The following is a 14,433-nucleotide window of genomic DNA, read 5'->3' as shown; positions in this document are numbered from 1 at the left end:
CTTGGAATACCCAAGATACAATTCACAAATGACATGAAACTCAAGAAGAAGGAAAACCAAAGTGTGGATACTTCGATCCTTCTTAGAAAGGGTGACAAGGGGTTGGGGTGAGTGGCAGGGGACTAAAAAAAAAAGAAAAAGAAAAAAGAAAAGGTAACAAAATACTCTCAGGAGCAAATACAGAGACAAAGTATGGAGCAGAGACTGAAGGAAAGGCCATCCAGAGACTGCCCCACCTGGGGATCCATCCCATATGCAGTCACCAAACCAAGACATTATTGTGGATGCCAAGAAGTGCTTCCTGAAAAGAGCCTTATATAGCTGTCTCCTGAGAGGCTCTGCCAGAGCCTGACAAATACAGAGGGAGAGGCAGATGCTTGCAGCCAACCATTGGACTGAGCGCTAGGTCCCCAATGGAAGAGTTAGAAAAAGGACTGAAGGAGTTGAAGGGGTTTGCAACTCCATAGGAAGCAACAATATCAATCAACCAGATCCCCTAGAGCTCCCAGGGCCTAAGCTACCAAGCAAGGAGTACACATGGAGGGACCCATGAGTCCAGTTGTATATGTACTAGAGAATGACTTTGTCAGGCATCAATGGGAGGAGAGGCCCTTGGTCCTGTGAAGGCTCAATTGATGCCCCAGTGTACCAGAATTCGAGGCAGGGAGGTAGGAGTCAGTGGGTGGGTGGAGGAACACTCTCACAGAAGCAGGGGGATGGGGGATGGGATAGGGGATGTCAGGGCAGGAGGAACCAGGAAAGGGGATAACATTTGAAATGTAAATAAAATATCTAATTTTAAAAAAAGAAGGTACACAACTATATGCTTCTCATAAGATCCATCATATTAAAGGTTAATATAACCTGTTAAGTCTAAAATGGCTTGAGTCAGCATCCACCACTGGGCAGTACTTGCATATTAGATCCTTATAGTTTTTGCAATTGTAGCCTTTATAAGCTGACATAGAAAAATTTTCGAGGTTGTTGCCTCATCCCCTGAATTCTGAGCTATGGCACTGATTGGTCAGTTTTAAGGTGTGAATTCAATAATAATCCCTGAATCTGACTAAGATAGGTGTTTGTGTGGTGTGTGGAGAGAATCCTGGATCCCAACAGAGATGGGATGTAGTATATGGAGCATCTGGAACTGTCCTCAAGTTGCTAATAGTGGTGCTGATGCAATCTATGGTGGGTTGAATATGCTTGGCACAGGGAGTGACATTATTTGGAGGTGTGGCCTTGTTGGAGTAGGTGTGGCCTTGCTGGAGAAAGTGTGTCACTGTGGGAGTGGGCTTTGAGACCCTCCTCTTAGCTGCCTGAAGGACAGTAATCCTCTCCTGTTGGTCTTCAAACCAAGATGTAGAACTCTTCAGTTGAGACAGGGATAAAGCTGTCTCCTAAACAGTGATGTTGAATTTTTCTTAAAGATTCCAAGATGTTAGAGATGCCAGAGCCAAGGGATAACTGCTGAGGAAAGCTGCTAACACAGACTGGGAGCAGCCCAAGAAAACAAAATTCATTGTAGTCAACAAAGATGAAAGGAGTTGGAGATCTAAAGAGTACTTTGATATCAATCATGGAGAGACAGAGTTTGGAGATTCCCCAGCTGGCTTTTGGATAACAGTTAAGTGACTGAATGAATCTCAGAAGAAACTTGAAACTTTGGACTTTTAGCATTGTTAAGACTGTTATAGACTATGGGGACTTCTGATGTTGGACTAAATTGATTTTTTTAATGTTATGCTACGTATGGCCCCCACAGCCTCATGTACTTGTACTTGAACAAGCCTATGGGTGCCTAGGGTGGAATGTAGTGGGTTGAATATGCATGGCCTAGGGAGCAGCACTATTAGGAGATGTGGCCTTGTCAGAGTAGGTGTGGCTTTAAGACCCTCCTCCTAGCTGCATGTAAGCCAGACTTCTGTTAGCCTCTCTTAGTTCCTCCATTGCCATGCCTGCTTGGATGCTGCCATTTTCCTGCCATGATGATAATGGACTGAACTTCAGAACCAGCAAGACAGCCCCAATTAAATGTTGTCCTCTATAAAAGTTGTCTTGGTCATGGTGTCTCTTCAGAGCAATGAAACCCAAACTAAGACACAATCCATAGTTATTTGGCAGGAGATGGTAAAGATAAATAACAACAAAATTTTAATTCTAGATATTCCCACAAGAATAGATGCATACAAATGTGTTTATCTGTTGGTATCAGAAAAAAGAAACTTGACTTAAGTACTGCCATTTTGTCTTCAGACTCCATTTTACCTAAGCTGACCAACTCCCTCTCTAAGCAACAGTAGCTCACTCAAATACAACGCCAGGTCCTAATAACAGAAGAACAAATGAAGTTGATTGGTTGGGCAAAAACATTTACATTCAATATCAGTTGACTATGATGGCACACTTGGGAAAGTCCCTATTCCCTCAGTTCTGATTAATAAAGATTATAATAGTAACTTGGCCCATATGCTTGCAGGCTTTAGACTTATAAATTCTACTTTAGCCCGTACTCAGGTGTAACAAAGTTATGTGCTGAAGACTTCTGAATTCAGCATGCTATGTCCATGGAAAACTATGGCCACGAATGTAAAAATTAATTACAACAACTATAAATGACTCTTTATGAATTAAACAAGGAATATGAAGTTATAAATGACAAACTGTGGTCAACTTCAAGTTAAAATTTAAATAACAAAAATATACATAAATCAACTTGGTTGGTTTCTAACACTCACAACCAAGTTCTCTGAGGTAATTTTGAAAAAATATGTGTCAAGATGTAATTGTCTATGAGACTTCTCACTTCAGAATTGTTCATAGAAGATTACAAATTATTGAAATATCCTGAGGTTTGCCCTGTTAAGTAATCATTATAGTTTTTAAGAGATTTGTTTCTAAAGATTTATTTTTAGTTAAATGTGTGAAGGGGTATTGATATCGTTAAGGCTTTGGTAAAATGTTAAGGCTAGGCTTATGGCTAGCCTGCCATTTTGTGCTAATACTAATATTATAGGGGAACATTCTCATATGTTGCATCTGCTTTTACTAGTAATCTTTCTCGTGCTCAACTTGATTGCCTACACTCTTTTTTTTTTTAAGATTTTAAGATTTATTTATTATTTGTAAGTACATTGTAGCTGTCTTCAGAACCCCAGATGAGGACATCAGATCTTATTACAGACGGTTGTGAGCCACCATGTGGTTGCTGGGAATTGAACTCAGGACCTTCAGAAGAGCAGTCAGTGCTTTTAACCGCTGAGTCATCTCTCCAGCCCGATTGCCTACACTCTTATTCTCTGTTCCCATGAAAAGCAATTATAATAGTAGTCAGTAGAACTGCTTTGCAAAGTTACCCATAGTAAGATTGGACCCAAACCAACCACCTAGCAGCACTTCCTGCGCCTATGTATAAGTTTTATGGTATTTGCTGTTATAAGCTGCCCCTGGGATGGACCCCAACATAAAAGAGACCTATATTAGAAACCATTTCGAATAAGACTTCCATTTTGAGTAGAAGTTGAGTAAAGTTTAAGTTCCCAAAAGCTCCATGGGAATTAACATCCTAATTGGCAGAAAGAGACATATACATTATTAAATGATACACTAGTTGGCAAGTTAAGACATGAATGTTAGGCAAGTGCCATCCTGGTTGAAAAGTTGAGATATGAATGTTAGACAAGGTAAGTCCCCTGCCACAGTTGAATTCCTCAACCAATGGGAGCACGGTAAGTGTACAACAAAGACATGTTCCCAAGGAAGATGTCTATTCCTAAATCCTGATTGGTGCAATAACTTGGCACAGATATTTGTGGATTCTTAAAGTTTAAAGTCCCTGTAGAATTGTAATTCAAGGTCACAGTTTGGTTCCCAAATATGGATTGTGACCCTGATTGATCAGTCTTGGGGCACATGTTCAAGAAACTATCCTGTCTGACTGAGATCGGTGTTCGAATAGTTCGTGTGGTGACTCCAACTCCCCATCAGGAATGGGTACTTGAGCAAGGCTCGCTGTTGAGTTCAGAAGAGGGTGTCTGATCCCTAGAAGCGGAAGTTACAGGCAGCTGTGAGCCACCTGAAGTATGTACTAGAAACCAAAGTCTAATCTTGTGCAAGAGGACCTAGTATCCTAAGCCTCTGATTTAAAAAAAAAAAAAAAAAAGATACATTATAAGTATTAAGCAACCTCTGGGTATATTACTACAGTTACAGAGTAATCCTAACTATATACAACTTTTAAGTCACAGTGGAGCTGAGAATAGCTCAGTGGTCAAGCACTTTGGGTACTATGGGCAAGTCCCTAAGTCTTATCCCATCCCAACCGTGGTGTTGAAGTAACAGGTGAGTGATAACTGCTGCCTGAGAGTCAAATCAAGCCATTACTACTCTTCATTATATTTCTCTATTTGAGAGGTTTTCCTATAGTTATATTTCAAAACTAAAAAGAAAACCTCAGAACACAGTTTAAAACAGTAGCAAAAATTCAAATTAATAGTAGCCTAAGTAACATAACATGTTCATGAATCATTACAATAGAAGACTAGAGACTCAAATTAAGACTTCCAAGGGGTTAACCTGGGCAATATTTTAATGATTAAGGCCTGTAATCTTTCATCACAGGTGGTGGCAATGCTGCTATGCATCTGTTTAACTGGAACTCCAGAGCCTTAAGAAGGTTCTTGCACCTTGGAGTTTTCAGACTCCTACCAGATAGAGGTGCATGTGTACAGAAATTGTGAAGCACAGTCAGAGTCTGACATCAGATAGAAACTTTCTATTAACTACGTAGAGTAATTTCATTGTGCACTAATTCTGCTCTGACTTTAACCTCTCAGAATCCCAACACGGATTCTGTACAATAGAAAAATGAAAATATCTGACCCTGTGACTTTATGACTCTCACTTTCAGAACTTTGAGAACTTATAAAAGAAGCAGAATTATTGTATAACACAATTAGAAATACATACCTCACTGCTTACATTTATAACATTTATTATGATACAAATTGTCATTAAACAGAAAGATTTCCTTACCCAGTACTGAGACACATGTTTCAGGTGTAGAAGATGTACAACATAGAAATCTCACTACAAAATTAAACATCTTCCAAGTTTAACTTCAGGTCATATTTTTTGATTAAAGTGTTTTATTTACAACAAACAGATCTTTATAACATTAAATTTAATATCATGCATCTTAAGCTCGGCATATTTTGAAAAATAGACATTTTCAAAAGCAGCTTTCCAAAATAAATATTGATAAATTTTGTATAAAAATAATTCATTCCATATAAAACCCCATCCATGGAATCCACTTCTGACTGCTCATCCAGAGGCATGTCACAGTGTCTCAGTTGTAAAACAGTTGTATGTTAAGTTGCTGCCACAACATTGACGAGAACAGAAGCATTTTACTCTTCCAAACTAGAGGCTCAAGAGAGTAAACGTACTGATGGTTCTTCACGTGCTTAGTAGCTACACTTGAGGGCTATCTCACACCCATTTTAATTTTGTACTTTCAAATTTGAGAATAGATTTTCTCAGAAATTACTTCAGGGCGATCACTAAAATAATTATCAAGATCAACCTTGGAAGATGAAGAAAGATTAAAATTCTTCTGAAGATCACCGGAAATAAGAGGTTTGTTGACACCCACCGGTAGGTGACATAGAGTTGGTGCTGTAGTAGGTCTTGATTCACCAGTATGCTGCCAGTGCTTCCTGGGTGCACACCTCACAATTCTCCCAGCTAGAAATTTGTTTTCCTTCGGCTCTTGGGAGCTAACATCCTCACTACTGAAGGAATGTGAACATATTTTTAACATTTGCAAGAAAGGGATTAGTTTTACTGGAAAAGGATAAAAGGAATTGGAAGACTGTCAAAACTAAGGGTGGAGGTCCTGACTCCAAGCCCAGCTCTACCACTGGCTTGGGAACTTGACCCAAATCCTTCTGGTGTCTGACACTTGATTTGGAGAGAAAGGGACATGTCTGGTCAACTGAAGAGCATCTGTACCCGGAACATAAGACTGCAACAGGAACATGACTGTAGGACTATAGGAGATGCAGAGTGACTTTTGTTTGTTCATCTTTGCCCTTGGGAGCGTGCATTTAATCTAGAAACAAAATCTTGCCAGCCCTAACACACAATTTATTTTCTTGCTTTAAATTAAAGCCATAGCTCAAATTATTGGTTCTCTTTCTGTTAAGTTTGAATTTAAAGAGAATTGCTGCTTTTCAATTTAGGGCCTTTAAAAGACATATTCAAAATTTCATATTCATTGAAAGTCACTTAGATGTCAAAGTTGGAAGTTGTATCTTAGTGTGTTAGAACACTTCCCAGACATGTGTGAGTCTTGGATTCACATCCAAACACTGACAATACATAAATAAACTCAAAAGCTACAATAAAACAAAACTCTAAAATTTATGTTGAACTCCTTGATCTCTTAAAAATTTATAGAATTCTTGGGAAGAAATGTAACATTATTCTGGGCTATCAAACACCATATACTCCCCTTACATTTTGCAAAACTTGATTTAGTAACAATTTTCACAAGGACATAGTAACTAAAGTATAGTAATAGTGAAATAAAGTTTCCAAAGTGAAGGTCAGAAACAAAGCTCACTGATAAGAAATACAATCTTATTCTGTGGGTGCTCACAGGCCAGATTCTATAATTCAGCCCCTGTTCTGAACTTGGCTAAAGATGACAGTTTTTCTGATGTAATTTCATTTTTTTAGACCAAACTGGTGCAATATAATTGAGCTCAGACCAATAGGCTGTCTCTAGATTAACTGAAAGCTGCAGCATTAAAGGACCCTTGACCTGTGAATTCATTGTAGATTACATACCAGATGTACCCTTGACCTGACTAAAATAGCCATTGCTTGCTCTTGCTTATTGTTCTGATCCAAAAGTGCAAGCCAATGCGGTCACAGTGGACATGCTCAGTACTTAATCCCCAATTACACACTGAGTAGAGCAACTTTTAATTTTCCATTTCTCCTATACAGAGAGATCAACAGGCTTCAATTAATACTCTACCCAACAGGCAAATATTAACTGTGATAGGTCAATTTCAACATGTAATCATTTGGTACTGAAAAGCAGTAGAAACAAAAGATATCTCATATCTTTAAGTAAAACACCAAGTAGTGTTTTTTTTTTTTTTTTTTTTTTTTTTAACTCTCTGCCTTCTCATGTCAAAGTGGTTGTTAGCTGATGGGGGAAACCCTGAGACATCTTACTAACTCAGGACATATAGAACTTTGCTGACTTCTGAACATCAAACAAACACAAAGCCTGAAAACAGATCTAACTAGGATCAGGGTTCTCTCTTATCGCTAGGACTCATCATCCATAGAGCTGTAATTGGACTAGAGAGGGTATGGCAGGATTTACTTAGGTTAATGTAAAATCAGCAAGGCAGTGTCAGGTTAGTATAAGATGCTGATGATGCTTGGCAACACAGTAGTTTACTCTTAAGCACTGATGGACTCGCACTGATGATTCTGAGATTCTTGGAATTATTCTTGCCATTGAACTTCTTAGTATGAGCGAGTTTTGACTTTCTCATTTGTTAGGCTCTCATTGAATCATCTTGCCATATCAAACACTGAAATGGACAATACATCCCCACAGTAGTCTTCGAATCCAAGACCAGGAATCAATTATTCACCTATAACTGTGTTTCCTCCTATTAGATCTTCTTTGATAATCTTCTTTGATAACATCAGTTGTTTTGGTTTTAAGGATGGCACTGTAAGACTTAGATTAAAATTTAATCAGTACCATTAAAAAGATGTAAGTTAAATCTGAATTCTGGTTTCATCAACCATTAAATCTGGGACTTTGGGCAAATGACTTAATTGCCTCATCCTTAACAGGGGAGCATTAATACAGTGGGAATGTACAGCATGTATCTTGTGCAATTATTGCTGCAATCAAGTTAAAATATGCAATCTGTAAAGTACAGTAGTTGGTTTATACAGCATCCCAGTGCAGATTGGGAGGGATAATGATTCTTGAATGATAAGGAGTGGCATGTGTCAATCTTTCTGGAAGTCATCACTTCAGTGTACTACAGAGTTAAAGCTGGCCAAATCTCAGAGCTGCTCATGCTGCAATCAAAGTACTGGTGATAAAACTATCATTCAATTTTGTTTTCATCTGATATCATGGATTCTGGCTTTGTTGCAAAAAAAGTAGTTAACCTATTCCTCTTCAAAAGAGTAACTTCTTAGACTAGGGGTCAATTCTCAACCTAAGTTCAACATTTAATGGAATGATACTTCAAATAACACGGTCAGGAGGCACAAAGTACAAACTTGTCACATACTTCAAAAACACACAAGGATACCTATTCAGTTTAGCTTTTACGTGCACATGTGAATCTGCACAACACAAGACAATTCAAGGTAAGAAAAATACACCCTTGGGACAACTATGTCTCAGGGATTTAGCTTGAAATCTTTTTGTTCAGCTGTCAATATAGTGTTGAAATTTCTTCTTTCCACAGAGTTCAGATGTTTAGATAGATTCTACTTCCTGGATTTATTTTTAGCTAGAATTAGGAGACCTTCCCCAAGTATCTTGGGAGTATATTCAGTAAGAGTCCATCGACATTACTAGATTAATGAAGGCTTCCTCATATGTTTCATCTGTATTAATGAGAGAAAATAGACACACTTAAGTTTGGAAACAATCGTTTTCACACTAGACTCTGACACTTGTCTCCCACATCCACAACAATAAAAGAACACATTATACATGACACGCTCTACTGGAATGGAACCTTGAGGCTTCTTGGATGAGATTACACAGTTAAGTCACACATCTTATTCTCCATTATCTTGTGACTGTGCGTGGAACAGGTTTGAAATTGGGGCATGTAAGGTACAAAGTTCTCACCAGAGGTCCCTAAACTCAAATTATTTTCTACAAAGTGTGAGCATCTCTCCTGGAGGATCCTGATGTCACTGAACAGACACTGGGCTGGGAATGTGCACAGGATTCCTGCCTCACCAGTCAAAAGCACACCACTCTCTCTTCTGTTGACGGAGGTGACTCCAAGATAACAGACAGACTTCTCCCTGTGATTTTCTTCAGGAAAGCTTCCCTCCAGTTCCAAAAGCTCATCCAACCCCGAGAATGAAAGTTGTGGCGAAATCATGGTGGGTTGCTGGTCTGATAAAAGGAAAAATGCCTGGGCCTCTGTCTCCCAGGAGCTGCTAGAGAAAGACTGCCTCCGTGGGGAAAGATTACTGGAGATGCACTTGCTGATAGGACTATGGATAAACCCTTGTTCTTCATCAGTTTCCACTAGTTTATCGTTGCTGACCAGAGTCGCATATTTAACTGAGGGTTGTCTCTGACACTCATCCTCACAGGTTACCTGGGTGCTCTGAGCCCCTGAGAAGTTAGCACTGTTACACTGGTCACTAATACAAATAGAACTGCTTTCAGGGTCTGGTGTGGTCAAAAGAAGGGAGACCATAGCTGCTGGGACCATCTCATCTTTATTTTTCCAAGCTGTATCGACACTGATTTCTTCTGAAATGGGTTCAGGCTCCAGAAGAAGAGGACCAAATATCACTGATTCTGCATGCTTGGTAAAAAGATGCTCAAATGTTTCAGGCTAAAAGAAAAGACACATTTTAATGCTCAGTATATTACATCTTCATTCAGTCATATTTGCAGAAAGGTAGGTGTGTAAGGTTCAAAGCAAGGTACAACAGTCAACCCCAAATGACACAGTTGGTAACTGGAAACTTGGAATATCAAAACTCAGAAGGGAGAGGCAGTCTCAGTTTTTCAAAGTTAGACAAGAAAAACTCTCAGGCTTGAGTTCTTCAAATGCTATGAACACAAACACATGGGCCTCTTCATGGGTAAGGATTATTTTGACACTTGACCATGGTCATGGGCTACAAAAGTGAGCAGTGACTGCAAACGCTTGGCTCTTGGGAGAGACTAGTTATTGTGACTGGAAAATACTCTCTTTTGAAAAGTCATTCTATTTTATTGTACATTATATTTCCACATAATGAGAATTTGATCTTCATGCATAAACAAACAAATGCAAAAACTAACCCAACAAACAGAAATTCAAATGAAAACAAGAACAGGTTGGAATACAGGAGAGTGAGCAAAACAAGTCTTCTGAAAATGGTAGTATCTACTTTATACCAAGTAAGTTGCAAAGGCAAAGCAACTGTGACTGACTTAACATACCTGCCTCAGGTCACAGTGAGAATCTGCCAGAGGCTATCTGAAAATAAAAACTGATGGTACATTTGCTGAAGATAATGATGGTGAAAGAGACATTGACAGAGTTGAAACTGTTATTCTCTATACATTCCTTCATGTAAAGATATATCCTATGAAACACATGGAATGAAGACAAGCACAAAAGACAAATGTACTATATATATATATTTTTTTTATAAGAACAAGGGTTACATAACAATGAATTCCTGCCAAGCAGCTACAAATCAAAAAATCTGCGTGCAAAAAGCTCAGTACAAACAATGTAAACACATCAAAATGCAAAATGAAAACCACTGCGGATACATCACATTGAATAGTTAGCACAACTAAATAGAAAATGTGTTCAATTTACAGATCGTATATGTAACTTAGCCTTTGAATGTTACTTGTTTTAAGCTTGAAAGGATTCTTGAACTATTGCCTGAGATAGTGGTGCACTCAAATGTTCTTCACAATGGCAAGTATATCCCATGTAAAAACACAGCTGTTGCAAACTCTTAACTGAAGTATAGTAGTGATTAAAACCATACAAGAACAAATATATCAAACACTAAATATAGTGATAATGGCATAGACCTATGTAAGTGTCAAAATACTGAAGGGCAAATAGTGTTACTAAATGATATACAATGAGAAAATTGTGTCCCATTTTGTGTCCGACAGAATCTTTGTGATTTCCTTCAAACATTTTAGTTGTCCTTTAATGTTTCTACTATTTATATATCTTCAAATTGGTTCAAAACTCTAACGGAGCTCAGCATCTGATCCACTCGTTATCTTCATTCCACCAATGTGGAAAAATGAAAACCACACAGAGTGTGCAGTTGAGCTCATGCATCTTCCTCAAATGATCTGTTTCCTGTACTCCATGATCCCTCAAGGTTCTTAATGAGTCATTAATTATGGAATAAGCCATTGCTCTCTTAAACAGATTCATCGGGAAGGTTTCACTAAGCAATGTTTTGTTTTGTTTTGTTTTGTTTTGTTTTTTTATAACCACATGTGTCTGAACTAGATCTTATCAGTTGTCAGAAAACTTCTAAAAAGTTCATTTGTTCAAATTTTGTTTCCTTCTATTGGTGGAAAAAGTGAAAACAATAACCTTTATAAGTTCACAGTTGGATTTTATATTATAATGATATCTGTTAATAGCTAATGAAGAAGAAAAAAGGATACAGTCTTCCTAGTGTCTTAATTTTTAAAATTAGTCATCCAAATAAAATTGTCAATCACCTCTATGTGACTCACATATCTTAAATTTGAATGTTATTTGCCTATCAGTTTGGTTTAGTTTGAATATAAGCAATAAAGCCTATGCTATATTAACATCATACAGACATGGCAATTGATCTGTGTTTCAGGGAGAACAACCCTATCCTCACTGTGAAGTATTTGTATAACCAGAAAGTCTCCCTCCCCTGCATACTTCCCTGTCTGCCAGAAGTCTTGGCTGATTCAGTAGAAATGAATTAGATTGATGGAGGTTGGTATTCTTTTCTGCTCTGGGCAATCTGACCTGAGTGTGTAGGTTAGACTAATAGCTCCCACTGATGTCTGACCTGAGTTTGTAGGGTTATCCTAATAGCTTCCACTGCACTGTGATCAGCCCAAACCACAACTTCTGCCTTTCTTTGAACTAAAAGGAAAGTTAGCATTTAAGCCACTTTCAAGACTATTGACAACTGAAATTCCTAAAGTGTTCCAAATTTGGTATATAAAAGCCACGTTATCCAAGAGAATGCTGAAATTCAATTTGTGTGACTATAATGAAATCTTATTTATTTATTTATTTATTTATTTATTTATTTAATGTAAGTACACTGTAGCTGTCTTCAGACACTCCAGAAGATGGGATCAGATTTCGTTACGGATAGTTGTGAGCCACCATGTGGTTGCTGGGATTTGAACTCAGGATCTTTGGAAGAGCAGTCGGCCCTCTTAACCACTGAGCCATCTCACCAGCCCCCTAATGAAATCTAATATGGAAGCTTTCACACACTGAAATGAAAAGGGAATCCCTTCCCTGCAGTTTGTATGTGGATTTTTGCATAGCTGTGTGTCAAAAATTGCCTGAGAGTTCACTTAGTTAAGGCATTACCTACCAGATTTGGTGATCTGTAACAAAATAGGTTCTGACAGCAACAGTCACACCATTATCATTTTATGACTTAAAAAATAAAATGCAGAGTCCATGAATATCAACTTTAAATTTTTGATGCCCTGAAAATCAAGCATATGCCCAAACTGAACTACATCAAACCTACATTGTGGCCACAAATATACACTTCTCTAATAAGCTCATCAAATGTTATTTCTTAGTCATTCAAACCATAGTTTAGGTTTGCTTCCCTCCTTCAAAATGTAAACATCTTCTAATATTGTATGGACTGTTGGGAAGTTGGTAGATTGGGTTCATCTGTAGTGGTCATGAGAGACTTCAAAGAGTGTCCGTTCTCTGTTTAATAAAATAAAACAGAACAAAATAAGCAAGCAAAATAAAAACCTTGTTTAGAAAACTAAAGATGAAAGATCTCTAACCCCTTGTCTTTTCATGGTTGCAGGCTTTTTGGTCCTGTATTGTATCCTAGTGACACACTTAGGAAATGGGAGGGACTGCTCGCCCTCACTTCCTGGAGCTCATAGATACTCTAAAGACAGCTCGAGCACTCCAGCAGGGAGGACTATAGTAGCACTATCAGAATAGGTATAAGAACAAGGGCTCAAGGAATAAGAGGTTAGGTAAAATCGACAGGCCCACCGAATAATTTAAGAGAATAACAAAGAGTAAGGATTCAGAGATAAGAAGAAAAAAATGAAAGAAACTAGACTTTGTTCAAAAACACCATACTGACCTTAGACACTGATTTATAATTATTCTTTTTGTTTTGTTTTGTTTTGTTGTTGTTTTCTGTTTTTTGTTTTGTTTTGTTGTTGTTTGTTTGTTTTTTGTTTTGTTTGTTTGTTTGTTTGTTTCGAGGCAGAGTTTCTCTATGTAGCTCTGGCTGACCTGGAACTTACTCTGTAGATCAGACTGGCCTCGAACTCAGAAATCTGCCTGCCTCTGCCTCCTAAGTGCTGGGATGAAAGGCATGTAACACCAATACCTGGCTATTTATTCCTATTGGTTTTTTTTTTGTTTTTGTTTTTGTTTTTGTTTTTTTTTTTTTTGTTTTTTTTTTTTTGAGACAGGGTTTCTCTGTATAGGCCTGGTTGTCCTGGAATTCACTCTGAAGTCCAATTGAAATCTACTGCCCGTGCCTCCCAAGTGCCAGGATGAAAGTTGTGCACCAACACCACCTGGCTAGAAAGCAGATTTTTAAGAACTTAAAGTGACATGATAGTCAAAAGTGGAATTCCAGAGACATCATCATGAACTTTTAAAAATCCATTTCTCTATAAATCTTCTGCTACAAATCTCTTCCTTTTCTTCGACCATGGATTGAAGACTGCAAGAATATTAGGTTAAGATCATGCAGATAACTAGAGCAAAGCAAACACCATGACCTAGTTCTTTTTACAGTACAGTAAAGATAAAAACATTTCCTAAACACTGACAGGGAGAAGAGGGACCCTCCATCTTCCTTTGCCGGACCGCAGAGGTAAACTTAACCTGACTAGTTCATGATCTCTCCTGGCTCCTTATTACTCCAGATTATGAAAGGAGAAGAAAATAAAGGCCATGAGACACAGGCTGCTAGGCCAGTGTTATGGCTGACAGAGACTGGCTCTCTCTGACTAAAACTCTGACTCCAAAAACTAGCCTGCTCTTCCACATATTCCCAAGGAGAATCTAGCTGTTTCCAGATACATTCTACCCAGAGCCACAATTGCTAGGTTGTCTGGATTGCTATGGCATGTCTAAAGTCAAGGAAGTCTTTAGTCCCAAGGGCAAGTTCCCTGGGATCTTGGTTTTAGATTTCTATTTAATCATAAAGTGAATTGTTAAGCTCACTGTTGCAATATTGAAATGGAGAACATGTAAGAACAGGGTTGGGATGACAGTGGTACACAAAAAGCATGGGGCCTCGGGGAAGGAAAGAAAGGGAGAAAAGGCAAGAGAGATAGGACGGAGGAAAGAAGGGAAAAGGAGAGAAAGCAACACTTAAAATACTGTAAAATAAATATTTTAATGCAAATCTCCACAGCTTCTATTCCAACTGCCA

At 38.2% G+C, this 14,433-nt stretch overlaps 1 protein-coding gene across 1 annotated transcript in view; it reads right to left on the bottom strand.

Annotated features, from left to right (window-relative positions):
* Positions 1–8,768: 8,768 nt before the first annotated feature.
* Positions 8,769–14,433, bottom strand: part of Lepr (leptin receptor) — an 89,243-nt gene continuing 83,578 nt past the window's right edge. The window contains exon 19 of the mRNA XM_021159648.2: positions 8,769–9,638. Coding sequence (XP_021015307.1) covers positions 8,817–9,638 — 822 coding nt within the window. The 3' untranslated portion in view covers positions 8,769–8,816. The remainder of the gene's footprint in view (positions 9,639–14,433) is intronic.

Source organism: Mus caroli, chromosome 4 (genome assembly GCF_900094665.2).
Source record: "Mus caroli chromosome 4, CAROLI_EIJ_v1.1, whole genome shotgun sequence".
NCBI lineage: Eukaryota > Metazoa > Chordata > Mammalia > Rodentia > Muridae > Mus > Mus caroli.
This window is presented reverse-complemented; position numbering and strand designations above follow the sequence as displayed.